The sequence below is a fragment of the Xiphophorus hellerii genome, chromosome 16, assembly GCF_003331165.1.
Source record: "Xiphophorus hellerii strain 12219 chromosome 16, Xiphophorus_hellerii-4.1, whole genome shotgun sequence".
Taxonomy (NCBI): Eukaryota; Metazoa; Chordata; class Actinopteri; order Cyprinodontiformes; family Poeciliidae; genus Xiphophorus; species Xiphophorus hellerii.
The window spans coordinates 19,277,516-19,297,770 of record NC_045687.1 but is presented as its reverse complement, the minus strand read 5'-3'; the positions used below and the strand labels follow the sequence as shown (position 1 = coordinate 19,297,770).

The following is a 20,255-nucleotide window of genomic DNA, read 5'->3' as shown; positions in this document are numbered from 1 at the left end:
AAAAAGTACCGGAGAGTATATAAAATCAAACATCAAAAATGTGAGCTCACCCTTGGTGTTATAATATGAGTGGTTCCTGCTGCAGCGTAACGTGTGGGGTTCCATGGTGTAATGGTTAGCACTCTGGACTCTGAATCCAGCGATCCGAGTTCAAATCTCGGTGGAACCTGACTTTTATTTTCACCCAAGTCTTTGTGGAATTCTTTTTTTTTTGCTGATTATTAATGTGAAATTATTTTTTTTTACAATAAGTCTCAGTCACTTAACCCAAATTGTGTGGAAATATTCACAAATATTTGTGAATATTGCTTCAGTTCGAAACAAGCTAACGGAAACTGTCGTCATTTCCGACTCGGTAAATAAACTAAGCTTCCCGGATTATCCAAGATGGCAGCAGCGATGGATGTTGACACACCAAGCGGCACTAACAGCGGAGCTAGTAAGAAGCGCTTCGAAGTCAAAAAGGTATCTTTGTTTAAAGCAGCTGTGGTCAAATTAAACAAATGTTTCGCGTCATTAGCTGTGGCAGAATGCCGTGAGCTACAGCTCAAGTCCTACGAGCTGCCTGAGCTCTCTTAAATACAGCTAGCATTAGCTACAAAACTGCTAGCATAGCACATTGTGAATTTAAATGCGTCATACTTGTACAAGACACTTTGAACGTATTACTTGTTAAATTCGACCACTTATCTTTAGTATCTCTACGCTAATAACCATATTTAGCTAAAGCAGATAAACCGCCCTTGACTAAAGATAAAGTAGTGCTACCCTGCATGCTAAATTAGCTTAGTCAGCTAGCTTCAACTGTCAAGTTTTCACAAACTGTAAAGAAATTCAATTGGTTGCGCTCTTATTATATTTTGTTGTATGTTTGTTACATCTTAACGTTTATTAAATAGTATCAATGTCATCTTCATGGCTTATTTTCTAATGAATCTGTCAGTTTATTTAATTTAGTGTTGAATGGGTTAGCATGTCTGCGTAGCCGTCATCGTCCTAAACAGAGAAGTCAAGATTCAAATCTCCACTTTCATTCTTAAGACCCAATACAGTCAAACAGATTTGCGTTGTTTTTGAAGTAAGAGTTATAACCATATTTATAACTCTGCTGTATTGTAAGCTTTTAATGATACTGTCTTGTATTGGAAGACCTTCAAGGTCTTCACAGAAATTTCAGTCTTCATTAATTGTGGCGATGCTTATAGTGTGGTTTCAGCAGATTGAAAGACCACTTATCACATCAACTTTGAGGGCTACATTTTCTCCAGCTACCTGATATATCCCACTCACTGATGGACGCTATTGAAAAAAATAACTTTTGTTACTGGTCATAATGTTTTGTACCTTAGGAAATCTGGATAATTTTCCCCATTTTGTTCAAATCCAGTGGAACGCGGTTGCGCTGTGGGCCTGGGACATAGTGGTGGATAATTGTGCCATCTGTAGGAACCACATCATGGATCTCTGTGAGTTCATTTGGTTCTGACATTGGACATCTTTGTCACAAGCTTTGTCAGGTTGCAGTACAGCCTGACATCACTTCCCGTCTTCCTTCAGGTATAGAGTGTCAGGCCAACCAGGCGTCTGCGACATCGGAAGAGTGTACCGTAGCCTGGGGTGTCTGCAATGTGAGTTTGCAAATCTACATGAAAAATGTATTTTAAGAAAGCACTATGTTCATTCAAAATGGAGGAAAATCTTGTGAAGTTAATTGCTGTCATCAAGCTACTTGCATTCTGGCTTTTAACTTGACTTATTGTTTTGTTTTGTTTTTTTTTCCCCCAGCATGCCTTTCATTTTCACTGTATTTCCCGCTGGCTGAAAACCAGACAGGTGTGTCCTCTGGACAACAGAGAGTGGGAGTTCCAGAAGTGAGTATGATCGGTTTTCTGATTCCTAGCCTCACTGTGAATATTTCTGTTGACGCGAACCGCTGTACTGACGTCTCTTCGCCTGCCTCTGCTGTGTTTTCGCAGATACGGACACTAGCCATTGTACTGTTGACCCGGTTCCTCAAGCATCGGCCTCTCTGCCTTTGTATTCCTCCCTGCTTATCAGACTAGATGTTGTTTTCCACAGATTTGTTTTTGGATTGTTTCGAGCTCCTAAATAAAGAGCAATGTTATCACAGACCCTGGATGACTTTTTAATGGACAGTGGTTGAATTATTATGAACTGAAATAAGATTGTATGTTTATTAGTTAGTTTATGCATTGTGGTGTCCACAGCACTCGCTGTGTTACAGGACAGTCAGTAATCCTGTGTTAGTTGGGAGAAAAAAAGACACCTGACTCAGTGGGTCCAATCAGGTGGAGCCTAAAAGGCATTAATAAATTAGATTTAAAATGTTTTGTTCAAAATTTCTCCTTGGATTTAAAAAAAAAAAAAAAGTTTCCTGGATTTATGTTGAAGATTTATCAACCGTGTATATTTTAACAAATGTTGATGGAAAAATATGAAAACTGCTATTGGTAAAATTTAAGAACTAAGGGCTGATAGCATCACTGGTTATAATTGAAGAGATTTTTAAATTATTACAGTGACTATTAGTCCACTATATAAAAAAAATCTTATTTTGGTAGACCGATAATGGGATTTGTTTTTGTACGTTTTTTTTCAAGAATGTGTTTTAAGTATTATGCACAATATAAACTAAGGAGAAGCTAGTAGAGCTGATGTTTAAGTCAAATGCAACCAATGCAATCCAAAGAGCCTTTTTACCCTCATCCTAGCTGAATAAAATTGATTTAGAGCAGCTAATTTTATATAAACTTTTGGAAAACAAAGACAGCTTATTTTAATTTCTGTAGTACATGTGGTTTTCAAAAAGCACCTTTTTCATTTCTATTTGTGGGTTTTAAGAGGCTGGATTTTTTTTTCTACAGGATATTTAATGGTGAAAAATTAAAGAAAAATACATAAAATATATTACTAATATTTTAACGTGATTTTGTGGTGCAAAATAATGTGAATATTCCATGGAAATCTGCTAAAACCTTCATTTGTTGTTCAGTAACGTCTATATTTAAAAGCAGTCTGCTTCTCCGCCATTTTCAGTTAAGAGTAAACTGTGGAAGGACCAACGTGGGGTGCAGAATTTGATCTAAAGGCAATATTTTATCCATAAAAATTATGTAAAAAATACTCTTAAGGTTTACATTTCTACGTAAAATACTTAACTCCTACTGAATCTAATTTAATTCTTAAAGATACATTAAAGTTTTCCATTTCATAAAGGCGGTAACTCAAACTCAATAATTCCACTCAAATTGAAGGATCCATTCAGCTTAGGTGTAAAGTTTCAGATTTTTCCTTTAAATTTGTGACATTTCATCCACATCAAACAGAAAATACTACAAAATCAAATGCAGCTAATTCTAAATAGCTTTGTTTTCTTTTTTTTCTCTCACAAAATCCCCTAAAATTATGTGAAAAGTCCCAGCGGAATGAAGGACAGGCTATTTAAAAAAACAAAAAGCAGATTTTTGCATCAAGAGTTTTTATTGTGATTCCCCCCCCCCCCACCCCCACACAGAGTCAAACATGAACATTATTACTCTCTTTAGTATTATTAACAGTTCTGATAACAAAAAACAGACAACACACCAAAGCCTGTGTGAGAGTTTTCGGCCGTGTTCAGAAAGAAAACCAGAGGGAAAGCTTTACAACATATTAAATGTTTGTAGAAACGGTAAAGAGTTGTAACGCAGAGGCTTTCAGTGCAGCTGTTCCAGGTAGCGGTTAAGAAAAGGTCAACCTGCGGGTTAAACAAAGTCCAGGCGGAGACACGTCTGAGGTTACTGAAGCGTCAGACCAGAACTCTGGGTCGTCGGCTAGTTCAGATGTTAGGTGCTAATTGGCTGATTGAGAACGCTGTAAAAAGTTGCTCAATTTTTTTTTAATTTTTTGTTTCTTTTTTCAGAACATTGCACCAGTTTACACATAATCAGCTCCCCACTTTGAACTAAACACAGTGAATAATTGTTGACAAGCGGCGCTCTCTGGATCGCTTCACCTTTTGGTCTCATTCCCTCTGGCCGCCCTCTACGGTTGTGGGGAGGCTCCGAACTTGGAACTCAGCTTGGTGACCAGGGCCATGATTTTGGGGTTGTTTTGATACTTGGAGATGTTGGCCGGGTTCTGCGCCACATCCTGGAATGCAGCCATGACCTCAGGGTCCTGGATTTAAACGACAGACACCAACACGCTTAAATAAAAGGCACAAATAGCTCAAAGATCACAGGTTTTTGATTAGATTACTCCATATCTTTAACATACATATTAATAAATTTACATACCATAAAAAAAAATTATTTTTCCAGTAATTCAACAATAACTGTAATCTTTACATTTGTTTTGGATAATTATGGCTAACAGGTCACAAAATCTAATACTGAAATCCTAAGTGAAAGATATTTAACTTTAAAAAGGGAATTTTAATTAAAGGTGTGCGATACTGAATATTTCGGCATTGATCCAATATTGAGTATCGCCAGGACTAGTATTGCTGATACCGATACTTTTAAATAAAAAGTATCAACATTTTTATTTTTTCCTGAATTATATTGGTTCAAACCACAGAGTTTGGGGAAAGGTTTTTTGGTGTCTACAAAATACTTTTAATTACATACTAACATGACAAACAATTTAAAAAAAATATTTGAAAGCAAATCGAAACACCTCCACGGTAGAGTAGAAAAACTAGAATGAAAAAAAATTCCAAGAAGCAATCTGAAGCTAAAGTATCGAGATTGCCACGATAGTATCGCCGTCACCGATACTGAAACCTACTTGGTAATGATATTGTTGATATTTTTTGATAGACTCACCCGAATCTAATTTTAACGCAGAAAAGTCGCAACCTTCACAATCCTGGGGAAGACTGCTAGCTTAACAGATGACCGAAAGTGTAAATATAAAAAAGGTTTGATGGGAAAAAGGTTCACAAGCAAGAGGGAAAACAGTAAACCCCATTAAGGAGTTTGAGAGAGATTCACAAGATAAGGAAGCATTTGAGTTCCTTCAGAACCTTTATGACCATGATTACTGTGTTTTTTTTTTGTTAATACTCAAAATCAAAAACTCCATGTTTAGAAGCTAAGCGACGTTAAACGTGTGAACCAGGTGGGTTGACACGACGGATTGGTGCCGATTTCACTCGCCTTCATGGCGTTGAGCAGCTCAGGATCCTTGAAGAGCTCACCCAGACCGGGCATACCACCAGGGGGCACTCCGCCCGGGAAGCCGGCAGCTCCTGCACAGGAACAAACCCACGAACAATCAGGAGCAGAACTTCAGGTTTTCCGACAGGAAGCAGCTGATTAATAACATCAAACAATGTGTAGGAGGAAAACATGCAGCCATCGTGCTTCCACTCTCACCTGGGAAGAATCCTCCTCCAAACTGCCGGGCTTCCTCTTCCTGCAGTGATGAAACGCAGAAGGTGAGCCATCTTGACCAGATTGTATTCAACAGCTTAAATATCCCTCAGACTCACCCTCTGTGCGCGCACATGCTCCTCTCGGGCTTTCTTTATGCGCTCTTGTTTCTCTTTGATCTCCTTCTCTTCCCTCTTCCGCTCATATTTGCGTCTGTGCTCCATGATTTTATTAGCCTGACGTCCAAAGTTTAAAAAGTTAAAAAAAAATATATATATATATGCAGGGTTTCTGCAGGCTTCACCAACTTAAATACAAGATGTTTTAAAACCATTATGAATGAAATTTAAGACCTGTCTTGTGACAGAATGGATGTAGCAACGTACAAGTTGGCAACAGAAGTGAGTCAGTGGCAAAGATCAAACTGGCAACAAATGTACACTTATCCAGGATAGACGCAAAACGCTAGGTAGCTAGCTAGGGCATGTTAGCAGCTAGTTAGCAGTAGCCTCCACAGCTTTGAGTTGCAGAACGCAATGAAGATGTCTGCGTGTGACTCAAACATTTGCCTGACAGAAAAGTCCCACGAGAAAAATATGCTACATAGAATACATGAGTAACCAGTCCTGCCAAAATTTAAGACCTGTGATTGACATATTCAAGACCAACTTACAGTTTTGTAAATCAATTTAAGACTTTTTAAGGATGCGCAGACACCCTGTTATTATTATTCCCTGCTTCGGTACCTTTGGCTGCACTTCCTTTAGCAGTGCACTCGCGTCCTCGTCGTAGTCCAGCTTACAGGCTATGGCCAGGTCTTTGGCGGCCTCCTCCCAGTGACCAAGCAACCTGCGCACACACACACGCACACACACACACGGGTACCAAAATCACACAGAAGGCAGCAAATGCAGCAAAATGCGAAACCCTTTGTCACAAACTGGCATTCAGACTAGAACAGACCTTTCTGTGTCTGATTCGTCTCAGACGTCGGGGAGGATGATGGGGAAAAAAAGTGGGATTTGCTAACTGTTGTTGTGGCCGACTGTTCTACGTAAAACACGCTGACAATAATCTGGTTAAAATACAAAGGGAAGACGATCAGAAATATTTTAGAGCACTTTCTGGCCACCGCTACTACATTTAGTTATGGATACTAAACTTTCCCCAGTCAGAATTTCGACTTCATCTGACATTTTTGTTGTTTTTCAAAGAGGAAATTCATAAATTTTGACATCAAAGTAAAAAGAATGTGTTGTAGAAAGCAGCACTACTGAATTATATATATATATATATATAATTGTTCTTCTTCTTTACTATTATGTTGATACATTACATAAAGTCCCATTAAATACACTGAAGTTTGTTTATATAACAAAATTGCAGGATTTCTGTACATTTTGCATTTCAATAATTTCTTCTAGATTTTTTAAATGCTTTTATTTTTACTACTTATTAAACCATCCCTTAACAAGTAGTCATGTCTCAGCTGTAGGTTCCACATATCATGAAATAAGAAAATGGCGTCCGATGATGAGGTCACATCACTGCTCATTTGCAATCCACGCTAATTTTATCTTGGTTATCATTTTAATTCCTATAACTTGTGTCGTGTCAAAAGAGAACTGCAGTATCTCACGCTAAATGCAGACCCTTTAAAGAAAAATCTATGGCCTTTAATACTCCTCGTAAAAAAATTATATATAAATATATATATATATATAAGAAAGGCAAGACCACAGTTTGGGTAACTTAACCCTTTGATGCATAGTGGTCACTACAGTGGACAGCTATCTAAAAGCCATTTTCTTGTGCTTCCTGTGGATTTTTATGTTATAAATGCACACAGACCACTGAAGTGGACACTAATGCATCATAAAATATACCATCAACTACTGGCCATCAGCTGCAAATGCAAGAAATTATTTTTGTTAAATACAATATGGCCGACAGACAAAAAAGCATGAGAACCGACCCGGTCCCTCCTTCTACTGTAGACGACTCTTGCAAGTAAAAAAAATATTGTGACATCAGATAACCCCTAAGGAACAATACTACTGATGTATTTTTCAAATAACAACTTTGTGTTTGGACAAAATTACAATTGATCACATAAAAATAAAAAATTTTAAAAAATCTATTTTTACAAAAAAAATGTTCCTACCTTTTTTTATGCCTTAAGAAAAAAATTTTTAAAAATGGAAAAAAAATTCTGACACAAAGGATCATAATTCATGCATCAGAGGGTTAAGTCTGCATGGGTTAAATATTAAAATCAAGTAGGATGTCATTTGAAATTCAGCAATATAAAAACACACTGCATTTTAGAAGTATTTTAAAATTATTAACAAAACAGCAGAAAAAGAAACTTTTCTACAAATTTTTCAGGCTTTTCTTGCTAAGTTTCACACCTCAAAACCTAGAAAATCCTAAACTTCTAGGGTCCTTATAGGAACCATCGCAGATAAAAAAAAACAACTAAACATTCTAGTAAAACACGTTTGCGTGTTTTACACTCAGGCTTAATGTTACAAAATATAACCAAACAGAAATGTTTGAAGAACCAGTTGAGTAGGGTTGCCTGCGTTGACACTGAGGGTTTGGTAATGTCACTAGTAAACACTGAATGATGCCTCTTGGCCAAACAGACAGCGGCCGTGGCTCTCTGGTACCTGTGAGCTTTGCCCCTCCACTTGTACGGCTGTGCAGAGTCTGGGTTGATGCTGATGGCTCTGTTGCAGTCCCTGATGGCCGCGTTGGGTTTCTGCATTTTGATGTACACACTAACACACAGATGGAAACGTTTAGAACCGGTCTGGTGCGCTTTGCAGATGAGCTGTGGATTAACATCCACCCCACCGGGTCGCTCACCTCGCCCGCTTGGCGTAAAGAATGGCTACCCGAGGGCTCAGCTTGATGGCTTCTGTGAACAGATCCAAAGCTTTCTGAAGGTCGCCTGGAATCAAAAACAGGAGCGGGTTATTGATCGAAGATCCCTTTTAGTGCTGCGGATCGTTTTCATTCTGGTCACTAGTGGATCTGAGTGGAGCCGACCTTCTCCGAGGGCGTTGATCGCTTCGATCTTCTTCTCGTTGGCTTGGTCCATCATCTCCTCTGTGACCTGCAGGCGAGTCCAAATTATTTATCTCTAGCCGACTCGTGACAGAATGAAGTTTCGGTTTAAAACGTATTCATTCGGTATAAGAAATGTGTCACCTCGATGTCATCAAACTCTCCCATCTCCTCCGGATCATCAGTGTCCGGCTCTATCACTCCTTCATTGTCGATTTCTGAAATAAAAGGAGAATTGTGTCTTTTTGTTTCCCCTGAAGTAAAGAGTCCAGGCAACCTGATGTCTGTCAGTTTCCTCTCCTCTTATCCTCACATATCTGAGTTTTGTCCTTGCTGAACAGAAGGACATTTTTGGTTTCCTAGCCTGTTCGTAAAACACTGCTAATAGCATCGTACCTGAATGATCTGAAGTAAACTGTAAAAAATATTTGGTGTAGATCAGAGGCGTCAATTTTTTGTGTGTATGTATGATTCTTCGCCATAAAAATCAAAACGTTTCTGGTGCTGATTTAGAAATATTTGCAAGAAATATCGCAATATTTGCACTTAAGTATTTCTATTACTAGCAAATAAGTGTTGAAGTGAAATATACTGCCACCTGCAGGTGGGAGTTGGCATCACTTTAAAAAAAAAAACTCCGTTATGCACAAGCACAAAAAAAAGAGGCGATTTGTTGTTTATGAGTTAATTTCCGCAACCACAGTAAAACTGGAATTATTGACTAATGTAATTTGGCAGTAAACAGATATAAACAAATTGGATTTGATTAATATAACGATATTTAAGCAAACAACTGTTATCTTGAAGCTTCTATTTATGCAATACCTCTGGAGTCTTGAAGGCCACATAAAAAGCTATGGCGGGCCAGATTTGGCCCCCGAGCCTTGAGTTTGACACATGTGGTGTAGACAATTGGACGTGTCAAAGAAAGACGGTTCAACAATAGGAAACAAAGCTCCAACTTGTCAGTTTATGACCGTTTTAAAGTATGGGTCACATTTTTCGCTTCCTGTGTTACATTCAGGTGTCTTGATTTGCTATTTTTGCATGCAGGATCCTCACCGCAGACCGAACGGCGACGCTGTGATCAAAGCAGCACGGGAGTTTATAAATAAAACGGATTTGAATCTCTTCGGTACCTATTTCACTCTCCTCGCTCTCAGATTCCACAGGGAGCTGGGGCTCTGGAGGCGGCGCTGCTGAGGGGGACGGCCCACACGGACAGCCACCCTAAACGTCGCACAACGCCAATTAATAGTTCTCTTCTGTCTTTCCACGGACGTTTTAATGAAAGAAACAAAAACACAGTTGCCAAGAAAAGATAATCTGCACATCACCTGGCATGAGTCCGGTTTCTTAGCCAGAGGAGGGATGTTAGCGCCCATACTGTGGGATAAAATTATGAGGAGTTAGTAAAGCATCAAAGCAAACACCGGCTTTATTTTTCAATCGTTAAATAGTCGTTTCTTAAAGCATACCACGGTATTCCACCCGTGTCTCTTTACAACAAACTTCATTGCATTTTATCGGGTTGAGTCTTTAATTAGGTGATTTGAATCAGGTGTGGATCCGAAACTCGCCTTGGTTTAGATCAAGGCATATGGTTAAAATCAAAATGATCCATACCTCTTTACGGTTCTTCTGGGTTTTTTCTCACAGGAAATGACACAGGCATCTCTCAGAAGACTTATAACATCTTATTGTTATAAATATGTAAAACCATCTCAATAGTCAGTTGAAAAATGCTTATCCTTATTACCTTACAGGGTACTCCACACTTTTAAGACTTAAGCCCGTTTAATGCTGAACTACCTTTGTTTAAGCACAGCTTTGTGTTGGTCTATTACTTGGATCTAAATTGACTAAATAGTTTTAAGTGAAAGGGGTATGACAACTTTAACAAGACACTGTAATGTTACAGATTCCCACCCGTAAATAACAATATGTAATTTTGGTTCAAGTTATTAAAGTGTACATAAAAATGCTTTACCACCACCCCCAATTCGAATGCTTTGAATGTGTTAGTCTACCACAGGCCCATAGAATGGCTAATATTCATTTTTGGGCACCATTTGGATACCAATCCTAATGATTGTTGAGATTGATGGGACTTCATTTTGCAAAAGGATGTTAAACATTATCCCTCTGTGTTCTGGAGTATTGTTATTTATTTCCAGATATATTTATTTAAAGTTTTCTTCCTCGATTTTTTTAATTTATAGTCATATTTTCCTCCTTCCTTTCCTAATTTAGTCGTTGTCAATTTTGGCAGGATCAGTCCTCCATATCTGTTATCGCAACACGGAGACACAAATGGCTACTGGTTTATACTGGATGGTGGGCGGGTCAGAGCACGTGGTCTGACCCGCAGAATATTAAAGACTTAAAATATTACCGAGGACTAAAACAAAAATAATTGCATCCGATCTATTGATCTCTTAAGCATTAAATCCCCGGTAGGCTCGATCAGCGGTTATGCTTCAGAGATCCTGACCTCTGCAGCCAGGTGCGGAAGAAGCCCATCTCCGGAAGGTGCAGGATCCCCGGATTGGACTCGCACATCTGCACGAAGCCCTTCAGCTCTGTCACTTTTCGTGGGTCCATGCTGGCTCCTCAAGGTCCAGCAGACGAAGCGCTGCGCGCGGCCTGGAGGCAGAATGAAAGACAGCCAACAACTCTCAGCCAAGTGGGGCTTTTGTTGATGTGCTGAGCTGTTAATACCCTCCGCGATAAGCTAGGCAGTGCTAGCATGCTGGCACGTAATGAACGTGAGCTACGAGCTCTGGCTAGCTTATTCAACAAACAATTCAGTCAAACCAAAAGAACAGGCGCAACGGAGGTTGCAAAACAAATACATTTAGAGCAACTTGAATAAATATTACAAGAGGTGAAAGCGAGAACTTTCTGGAAATGTGGACCAGTGCGTGACGCTGACACTTTGACGCATGAACACAGCGCTGCGATATGCAGCGTTGGTAAATGAAAGTCAGCATTTGCCTGCTTTTGAGAAAATAAAAGTAAACACACCTGTGTGACAATGCGTAGAGAAGAGAAGAAGCGCTGCAGACGAAGGTTGCAGTCGTTTTTTGGGGTTGTTTTTTTATCGCCACCAACAGTCTGCTTCGCTGGAGGTGGCGTCGCTCCGGTGTTTCATTCAGGCGAGAAGTCGGGCAGACTGAAACCAATGGGTAAAATTTTCCCCTGTCAGGGTTTGTCAGGCAAATTTCACAGGCTGGCGTTGGCAACATAGAAATTAGTTGCGTCACGGACAAGAAATGTGTGATATATATTCTTTTACAATTCTCCTAAACAAGTATTGCTGTTTACTTTAGAGCTTAAGCTTTGAACAAAACATTAGAAACACACCCAAACCAGCAAACTGTTTTCTGTATGTGACATTTGATTTCGATTAAATTATGCTTCGAGGGACCCAGAATGGAGGGATGTTGATTCATTTAGTTATAAAAAAAATATCAATATAAAATGAAAATTTTGGCTTCGTGTGACCTTCCATTTTAAAAAGAGAGAGAGAGAAGTAAGTAAAAAGTAAGAAGCAAGTCTTTCACTTCTCCAAAATCAGATCACAAGGGTTTTCCCAGCAACATTTACAGCTTATTCTGTGGGATCTCAGATCAGAGCACGTATCTTAAAAAGCCTGACAATAGATGACACCAGTCAGTCAGTAGTCATGATTTAACAATAAGGAAGAAACGGGGCAAAAATCACATCGAATGACAGTTGGAGAGGAAAGGACACAAATGCCCGTGTCACCCAATGTAATGGTCTTTTAAGTCTTTTTGGGGAAAATGGTAGTTAACGTTAAAATATTATTTCAAAAATATGCTTCAACACCAGCTTCGCAAACGGCTTTAGGGATAAGCGTTCTCCGAGCCTGACAACCCAAACGCAGGGCAGCAATTCCGCAAAGAGAATGGATGTGGCTAATAAAGCAGCGAGCTAGCTGAGGCTACTGTCATCCGCTGCATAACTGTTGCTTTAGAGGAGTTTTGACGGTAAGTTAGATAAATCCCACATGCTGCCGTTGTGCGTTGAGATATGATTTCTTGTCTGTTTTTGACTGCCCTCTGTCCCCGGCAGGACGTCATGCTGTGGCCGGTCCTCGGTGTCCTCCAGCAGCAGCTTCAGTAATGTCCCCTGCCAGCAGCTTCACGCGGTCTGCCGTCAGGCTGCTGCCGCGGCGGACCGGAGCTGGAGGTGCGTCATCTTATCACTTCATGTTATTAATCGTCTCACTAATCTGACAGCGAGAGCAATTCAACTCTAACTCAGGAATATCAATTTTGTGTGTATAGAGGAGGAAAGATGTAAATAAGCCAAACTTAGGCATAACTATACCTCTCTCTGGCAGGGGATTCTTAGTCTGATCTCCATTTTCAGGGTTCCTACGTTGCTTCCAAGACTGTGAACATTTACAGTACAGACCAAAAGTTTGGACACACCTTTTAATTCAATGAGTTTCCTTTATTTTCATGACTATTGACATTGTAGATTCACACTGAAGGCATCAAAACTATGAGTAACACATGTGGAAATATGCACTAAACAAAAAAGTGTAAAACAACTGAAAATACCCCTTATATTCTAGTTTCTTCAAAGTAGCAACCTTTTGCTGTGATTACTGCTTTGCACACACTCTGCATTTTCTTGATGAGCTTCAAGAGGTCGTCACCTGAAATGGTTTTCACTTCATAGCTGTGCCCTGTCAGGTTAATAAGTGGGATTTCTTGCCTTATAAATAGTCATGAAAATAAAGAAAACCCATTGAATTAGAAAGGTGTGTCCAAACCTTTGGTCTGTACTGTACATAAATGTGACTTCTTGGCTTTATATTGTGGATAAATTTGAAAAACACTCAAAAAAATCCACCTTATCGTATCTGGGTATTTGTGTGTAGGCTTTTGAGGAAAGATTAATTTACTCACTTTAAGTTCTTTCCTCATTTTAGGTCGGGGGTGAAATAATATTTAGCGTTTAGGTTTCTGGTGGGTCATTTAGCCGCCATATGAGCCTTGTTAAACATTGCCTAACGATTTTGTAATAGTCTACCACAGGGCTGGACGATTATTCGGATTAATCGTGATTGATTAATTAATTATTGAAATAATTGTCAACTAATTTAGCTATCAATTAATCGTTAACTGGAGTATGCAGACTCAAAAAAGGACGTTTGCCAAAAAAAACCAACACAGTCATAATTGAGCCAAAACATTATAAAAATAAAAATGCATGTTGCATTTAAAGTAATAATTAAAAAACCCAATTTGTCTGTAAATATGTTAAACCCAGAACTCCTCAGCAGTTTTAGTTTCGCCTGGTTTAAATCCTGTAAAAAGAAACTTCTATGAAGCACCTTTTGTTATTCAGTCATTAACGGGATTATCACAATATTGAAAGTAGCTTTTTGCTGCAGATGCATCCTTTGCTACAAATGATCAAGCGTATGTTATAGGACTGCTATGTTTTAGGCAAGAAAATGTTCACTTTATTTAAAAAATAAATTCAATTATTACATCTTTTAATGTATTCCAGAAATTGTATACAAAACGCTTAAGTGGTTAATTAAAAAATCTTCAGAATGGAACGTTTCATTTTATCTGATTAATCGCTTAATCTTCAGAATAATCGATTAATCGTCAGAATAAAATAATCGTTAGTTATCAGAAGATGCAAACGGGGAACATTTTTGGCGTTACACGTTGTGGATTTGTGTTGTGTTTTCTGCAGGTTGTGCATGGTGCCGCCATATTTCTGTGAAACCTGGAGATCTGAAACCAAAGACTGTCCCACCTCGGTACCTCGGCCAGCCCAGTCCTTTCACTCACCCTCACCTCGTCAAACATGGTGACTGCCTTTTATCCTCGAATGTGGCTGCTCTTAGCCTTCGGATAGTTAGTCGTGTCAACCAAAAGATGCTTTGAGGCAGTTGGGATTTCTGCTCTCTCTGCTCCTCAGGTGAAGTGACCCCAGGCTTAACCCAGACAGAGTTCGAGCTCCGCAGGCAGAACCTGGCCCTGCTCATCGAGGCCCACGCGGACAAGCTGGGACCTTCTGCCTCCTCTGGGAACCACGTGGCCATCGTTTTATCCCATCCGATAAGCTACATGACCAACGACATCCCTTACCCCTTCCACCAGAACCAGGTTTGTCATTCCTTCAGCTTCTGATGACAGCATCGTTCCCGTAAGTCCCGTCTGCTCCACAGCTGTCTGCCTCGTGTTTCTCAGGATTTCCTCTACCTCACCGGCTTCTTGGAACCCGACAGTGCCTTGGTTCTTTACGGGAGGGCTCGACCGGACCAGGCCATCTTGTTTGTCCCTCGCAGAGACCCGGGGAGGGAACTGTGGGACGGTCCGCGGGCAGGAAGGGACGGGGCAGCCGCTTTGACGGGCATAGAAAGAGTTCACAGTACAGAGGAGCTGGGTCTAGTTTTAAAGAGCCTTAAAGGTGAGTGAATGTAAGTGCAGAGTGGCTCTAAATGACTTCACACCTTTCTTAAAGCTACGGGAACCTTTTATTTGTACATCCTAGCTCTCTTTTGCCTGCCACACTCGGATAGGCTGTATTTGTAATTTCTTATCTTTTTTGAAAGGAAAAGAAATATAAAATATAAAATTTTGTTTATTGAGCTTTACATCATGTTATAATGTTATTCCCTAATCAAAAACATACCTGGAGTGTTGCTTTGATTCTTTCACCCATGTTTGAGAAATCCTTTAATCTCCATGGCAACCAGTTGGGGCATAAAGCCTGGGTGTACCCTAGCCCCGCCTTGGAGGACAAAGCTCCTCCCTGGAGCTGCGGTTTCCAAGCTTCCGCCTCACAGAGCAGCACTCAGCTCCTTCAGACTAGCCAGCGACGGTTAGCAGACACCTGGTGGAGTTGTGCGTTTGCTGAGCTCGTTATACAAGCTACTTCTCAGCTTGTAAAAATGCAGTTAAAGAGACTGAGGCAAAATTTCAAGACATTAAATTAAATAATGAAGTCAAATTTCTTTTAAGTCATTTTTGTCATAGACAGCATTTCATTAACAACTTAAGTTAACATAGTTAGTTGGTTGTGCTATAAAACAGCATTATGTGGCTGGAAAACACAAAATACTGTCCCTTTTAAAATTTTAACCTTAGTTATTATTTTTTAATATCTATTATGGTGCTCTTATCTCCTTCAGGCACCCAGCTCTGGTATGGCACCTCTCAGCCTGCCCACCCTCGGCTCCACCAGACTCATGTTCTGCCCTCGCTGGAGGCGGGTCCCGCCCCGCGTTCGCTCAGACCCCTCATTCACTCTCTCCGGGCCATCAAGAGCCCCGCAGAGGTATCACTTATGCGAGAGGCGGGTCGGATCACAGCGCAGGTGTGTCAGTGGTTTCACCTACAGGGCTTTACAGTGTTTTTGTTTGCGTGTTTTGTTTTCTCAGATTCGGTGCATTTTCTCTGGCTAAAACACCAATTAACGTTGTTTTCCTTCAGGCATTTAGGAGGACGATGGCGTTGTCACAAGGAGATGTCGACGAGTCGGTCCTGTTCGCTAAGGTAGGTTTTAGATTTGATGACCTCTGTTGTTTCCATAGTGCTTTCTGCTCAGACCTGTGACGATATTACATCACGCTGGACGATAAATTGTCCCAGATGTTATTGCGATTAACAATAATATTGTCGTGTTGAGATGGGCTCACTTATCTAAAAAAAAAGCGAAAAAACAGAAGCATAAGGGGGTGGATTAATTTTCACCTCACTGTAAACCTCACGCAGACTTTCTTCTTCATCTATTATTTCTTTTTCCAGTTTGATTTCGAGAACCGGATCCACGGTGCCAACTTCCTGGCCTACCCCCCTGTGGTCGCCGGAGGAAATCGAGCAAACACTCTGCACTACATAAACAACAACCAGATCGTCAAGGTAATCACTACGCTGAGCTGCAGGGAAGACTTTAGGAAGTTATGCTTGTTCTAAATATTAGAGTTGTGGCTAAAAGAGGACTAGTATAGCAAATATAAATGATTTGGGTGATGTTAACAGACCCAGAGCAGAAAAGTTATGAGAAAAAAAGGACTCCGTGATTTTTTTCTCTCTTGTAATGTCTATAAATATCAGTTTTAATTGTCAAGTGTCTTTTCAATTAGGACAGAAAACGTATATTAAAAAAAAACTCTCCCCTTTTTCTTTTACGCTAAGTAGCTGTAAATTTCGATTCTGTACGTTTTTCCTCCCTGTGTCTTTCATCAGGACGGTGAAATGGTTCTTCTCGACGGAGGCTGCGAGTACTTTGGTTACGTCAGTGACATCACCCGGACGTGGCCGGTGAACGGGCAGTAAGTTTTGACCGATTGGCTTAAAGAAGAACCACAGATTCAAAATAGTTTGGCAATATTTCTCTAAAATGGGAGATGCAGAGATAAAATCCACCAAATGTTGAAAAATATCAACTGTACCGTTGATATCTCCAGTTTGGTGCTTTGAACTAAGCAAGTGTTTTAAAGTTTTGTTCCCAGAGGAGTGACAGACTCACTGCAGCCTTGCGTTCGTCCCACTGTCCTGCTGCCAGATTCAGCGCCGCCCAGGCCGAGCTGTACGAGGCCGTCCTGGAGGTGCAGCGCTCCTGTTTGTCCCTCTGCTCCCCCGGCGTCAGTCTGGACCACATCTACAGCACCATGCTGGCTCTGCTGGGACGCCAGCTGAGGCGCCTCGGGCTCCTGAGGGCCGGCACCAGCGACGCCGACGCGCTACAGGTAAAATACCAGAGAGAATGTCAGATCCGACTGGTCAGGGAGAGTATTTGGAGCAGTTTCAGATCTAATTAATACTAAACAAACTGGATTTTTAACATTAGTTCTGACCATGTTAGTGCTCTAATCTGTGGGAATTGAACCTCACAGTTCAATAAGCTGCGCCTACCAGATGTGGTTAGCGGGAAACCTTTTTCTGCATAAAACTGTTAATCCATTAAACTGTCAGACACCGCAAAACTCTGCCGGGGTGGACGGATGACATGAGTTTTATATTCTGTCGACTATACCGACGATTAATTGGATCAAAATGGTCAAATTCTGAAGATTTTTCATATTGAATTATTTGAAATACATTAAACGATATAAATAAACAAGTAATTCAGTACATTTTTTTAAATTAAAAAAATTATATTTTCTTGCCTAAAATGGAATAACAGAGCATTCTTTTAATAATTTGTATTATCAACTAAAAAATAACTGGATAGCAAAAGGCGATCAATAGGATAATCTGAGTTTTTTAAAAAAAATCTTAAACACAAATGTGTTTATTTTTTGTACAGTTTTGGTTTTATAGCAGCACTGAATATGTTGTTCTTCCAGCAAATGGCCATTTTTACCCCAGTTAACGATTAATACATCACTAAATGAGTTGACAATTATTTAAATGTTCGATTAATCACAATTAATCCGGTTAATCACGATTAATCCTATTAATTGTTTCAGTCCTACGTGGCTTACAGCACGGTGGTGTTATTATTTTATGTATTTATTTTTACGTGGAGTAGAAATCTTGATTTTGTCTTGAACCCAGGCTGCGAGGAGGTTCTGCCCCCACCATGTTGGCCATTATCTGGGCATGGACGTCCACGACACCCCCGACTTGTCCCGCTCACAGCCTCTCCAGCCCGGAATGGTCATCACTATAGAACCAGGTACATCTGAACCTGAAGTGCACATTGCTGAACAACTCGAAACTGTATTAACACGACGTGAAGCTTCTAGTTTCTTGTTGCGACATTACGACCACAAACTACATTGAATTCTTGAACCGGATACTATTCTGGCGGACCAAAGAAAACTGGGCTCATTGCAATTTTTTTTTTTTTAGATTTTGATGAAAAGATGAACATTTGACATGACATTAAAAATGGATGCATTTAATTTTGTGACGGGTCAAAATATCCAAAATATTTAAGCCTCTGTGCGTGTGACATAAAAAAAAAGACCTTTCCTAATCATTTTCCTCGCCACAGGGCTGTACATCTGTGAAGACAACGACCAGGCGCCGGAGCATTTCCGCGGCCTCGGAGTCAGGATCGAGGACGACGTGGTGATCCGGGAGAAGGGAGGACCTCTGATTTTGTCCAGTGGCGCTCCAAAGACTGTGGCTGATGTAGAGAAGGCCTGTGGAATGGGATAGGCCAGGGACCGGGGGGAGAAACAGAAACCGATCCAAATGTTACAGATCGTGGGCGGTTCATGCAGCGTTCAGGCGCCTCAAGAAGCTCAGGACCTCGGAACGTGACGGCTAAACCCTGGCTGGCATTAACTTTGGTGTAATCAGGGCTGCAGATGTTTAGAAATGTGGTGTTGGAGGCGAGAAACTTACCTTAAAAACGCAATCAAGCATATTTGTGCCTTCAGTGACAGTTAAGGAGGCTTGAAGAGGTGAAAGTGGAAGATTGTGTAGCGTTAAAGTCTACATTGTTAACATTTCAGTACTGTGGCGACGCAGTAAGAACAATCCTGATCATGCTCTGAGCTTGCATAAAGTTTCCACATAAATAATAGTAGTTCAATTAGAAACGCAATTTGTTTTCATTCATTTTCTTCTTATCTTTTGTGTATCGAGGCCAACCAAGGACAGGTGTTTATGTCCACAAAATTATCAGTCATTCTCATGCCGAATGACAGAGACTAAAACCACCAAATGGAAATACAAGCAGATGGATTTTTTTTTTTAAACTATCATATTTAATCAGTGATGAAGAGTGATGTGTTCAACATCACTCTTTGAGACTGAACTGGATTTATAAACTTCACTTTTCTTGAAAGAGTTGTACTGAAAGTTGGACCGAGTTGTTATGAATGTATGTCTGTCTTTTGCTTTTAAAAAAAAAAGTGTTCTCTTTTAGAATAAAGAACTTTGTTTTTGAGTTTCATAAAATATAAATATACAGCTCTGGAAAAAAATTGAGAGACCCCTTAAAATGATCAGTTTCTTTGATTTTGCTTATTATAGGTACATGTTTGAGTAAAATAAACATTGTTCTTTGATTCTATAAACTACTGACCACATGTCTCTGAAATTCCAGGCAAAAATTTAGTATTTATTAGTAGAAAATGAGAAATGGTCAAAATAACGAAAACGGTGTGATGCTTTCAGAGCTCAAATAATGCAAAGAAAACAAGTTCATATTCATCTAAATCAGCCTAGCCCTACTTGAAAATATACTTTACCTGCCATTAATTCATGATTAACTACATTGTTTTTGCTTAATTTAAATAGCAAAACATCGGCCGTATTGCTGCTAAGCCTGTAGAATTTTTTTTTAAATGTCAACAATTAAAAATGTAGGCCATCTCTAACAGCAGTACATCATCTAAAGATAATCAAGAACAGCAGATAAAGTCACTGTTGTCACTCTGGCGAAGGAAACAACATGACACATAGAGCTTTGTGGACACCAATGAACCACATAGAAGTTTTTATCCACAAGGAAAACGTGGAACAGTGGTGAACCTGGTGTCTGGTCTGCAACAATTACTGCAAAAGTGCCACAGAAAGTCATCCGGGCAATCTGAAGCTCTGCAGGCATCTCCTGCTTCAGCTAAGGTCGGTCTTGCAGATTGAAAAAATGAGAGCGAGAGAGAGAGACTGGACAAAAATAGTGTGGGAGAGTTTTGAACTGAATGCCAGAGTGGATCACTTTCCATAACGGACTCGTTCATTTTGCTCTCGCTGGAGAAGAAAGTCCGGAAATAAAATGTCCGCCTGTCAATTTGTGATCTTGCGCTCAAGCACGATTGAATTAGACTCTTGGACAATGATTCAA

The 20,255-nt window shown here is 40.0% G+C and overlaps 3 protein-coding genes and 1 non-coding gene across 5 annotated transcripts; 3 read left to right on the top strand and 1 right to left on the bottom strand.

The window, feature by feature from the left end:
- The first annotated feature begins 97 nt into the window (after positions 1-97).
- On the top strand, positions 98-169 carry trnaq-cug (transfer RNA glutamine (anticodon CUG)). Its single transcript has one exon. It is a non-coding gene; the product is annotated as a tRNA-Gln (tRNA).
- Positions 170-330: 161 nt separating this feature from the next.
- On the top strand, positions 331-2,132 carry rbx1 (ring-box 1, E3 ubiquitin protein ligase). The gene is made up of 5 exons (XM_032588533.1): positions 331-465; positions 1,388-1,466; positions 1,558-1,628; positions 1,786-1,871; positions 1,977-2,132. The coding sequence occupies exons 1-5, from the start codon at positions 388-390 to the stop codon at positions 1,987-1,989; spliced, it is 327 nt and encodes a 108-aa protein (XP_032444424.1). The 5' UTR covers positions 331-387; the 3' UTR covers positions 1,990-2,132.
- A 1,349-nt stretch (positions 2,133-3,481) lies between these two features.
- On the bottom strand, positions 3,482-11,632 carry st13 (ST13 Hsp70 interacting protein). Its single transcript, XM_032588531.1, has 13 exons — positions 11,478-11,632; positions 10,945-11,096; positions 9,788-9,836; positions 9,590-9,680; positions 8,595-8,668; positions 8,433-8,499; positions 8,250-8,334; positions 8,051-8,161; positions 6,125-6,227; positions 5,498-5,614; positions 5,382-5,421; positions 5,163-5,254; positions 3,482-4,179 (listed from the first exon to the last, which is right to left on the bottom strand). The coding sequence occupies exons 2-13, from the start codon at positions 11,052-11,054 to the stop codon at positions 4,045-4,047; spliced, it is 1,074 nt and encodes a 357-aa protein (XP_032444422.1). The 5' UTR covers positions 11,055-11,096; positions 11,478-11,632; the 3' UTR covers positions 3,482-4,044.
- A 486-nt stretch (positions 11,633-12,118) lies between these two features.
- Positions 12,119-19,563, top strand: xpnpep3 (X-prolyl aminopeptidase 3, mitochondrial). Of its 2 annotated transcripts, XM_032588529.1 has the most exons (12): positions 12,119-12,463; positions 12,549-12,665; positions 14,196-14,312; positions 14,424-14,611; positions 14,696-14,915; positions 15,640-15,824; positions 15,941-16,003; positions 16,256-16,369; positions 16,697-16,782; positions 17,016-17,199; positions 18,011-18,131; positions 18,453-19,563. In XM_032588529.1, exons 2-12 carry the CDS (start codon positions 12,599-12,601, stop codon positions 18,617-18,619), a joined length of 1,512 nt encoding a protein of 503 aa, XP_032444420.1. In that variant the 5' UTR covers positions 12,119-12,463; positions 12,549-12,598; the 3' UTR covers positions 18,620-19,563. The 2 variants fall into 2 exon arrangements, with proteins under 2 accessions (XP_032444420.1, XP_032444421.1); XM_032588530.1 differs by lacking the exon at positions 12,119-12,463 and having other exon boundaries at positions 12,532-12,665.
- Positions 19,564-20,255: the final 692 nt, after the last annotated feature.

Coding starts and splice junctions, on each gene's coding strand:
- st13 (XM_032588531.1), bottom strand. CDS start 11,054: ATGGACCCACGAAAAGTGACAGAGCTGAAGGGCTTCGTGCAGATGTGC. Junction 6,228..8,050: donor TGGAGGGGCAAAGCTCACAG/GTACCAGAGAGC, acceptor GTGTGTGCGCAG/GTTGCTTGGTCACTGGGAGG. Junction 5,615..6,124: donor TAAAGGAAGTGCAGCCAAAG/GTACCGAAGCAG, acceptor TTTGGACGTCAG/GCTAATAAAATCATGGAGCA.
- xpnpep3 (XM_032588529.1), top strand. CDS start 12,599: ATGTCCCCTGCCAGCAGCTTCACGCGGTCTGCCGTCAGGCTGCTGCCG. Junction 14,313..14,423: donor CCCTCACCTCGTCAAACATG/GTGACTGCCTTT, acceptor TCTGCTCCTCAG/GTGAAGTGACCCCAGGCTTA. Junction 14,916..15,639: donor AGTTTTAAAGAGCCTTAAAG/GTGAGTGAATGT, acceptor TATCTCCTTCAG/GCACCCAGCTCTGGTATGGC.
- rbx1 (XM_032588533.1), top strand. CDS start 388: ATGGCAGCAGCGATGGATGTTGACACACCAAGCGGCACTAACAGCGGA. Junction 466..1,387: donor AGCGCTTCGAAGTCAAAAAG/GTATCTTTGTTT, acceptor GTTCAAATCCAG/TGGAACGCGGTTGCGCTGTG. Junction 1,467..1,557: donor GAACCACATCATGGATCTCT/GTGAGTTCATTT, acceptor GTCTTCCTTCAG/GTATAGAGTGTCAGGCCAAC.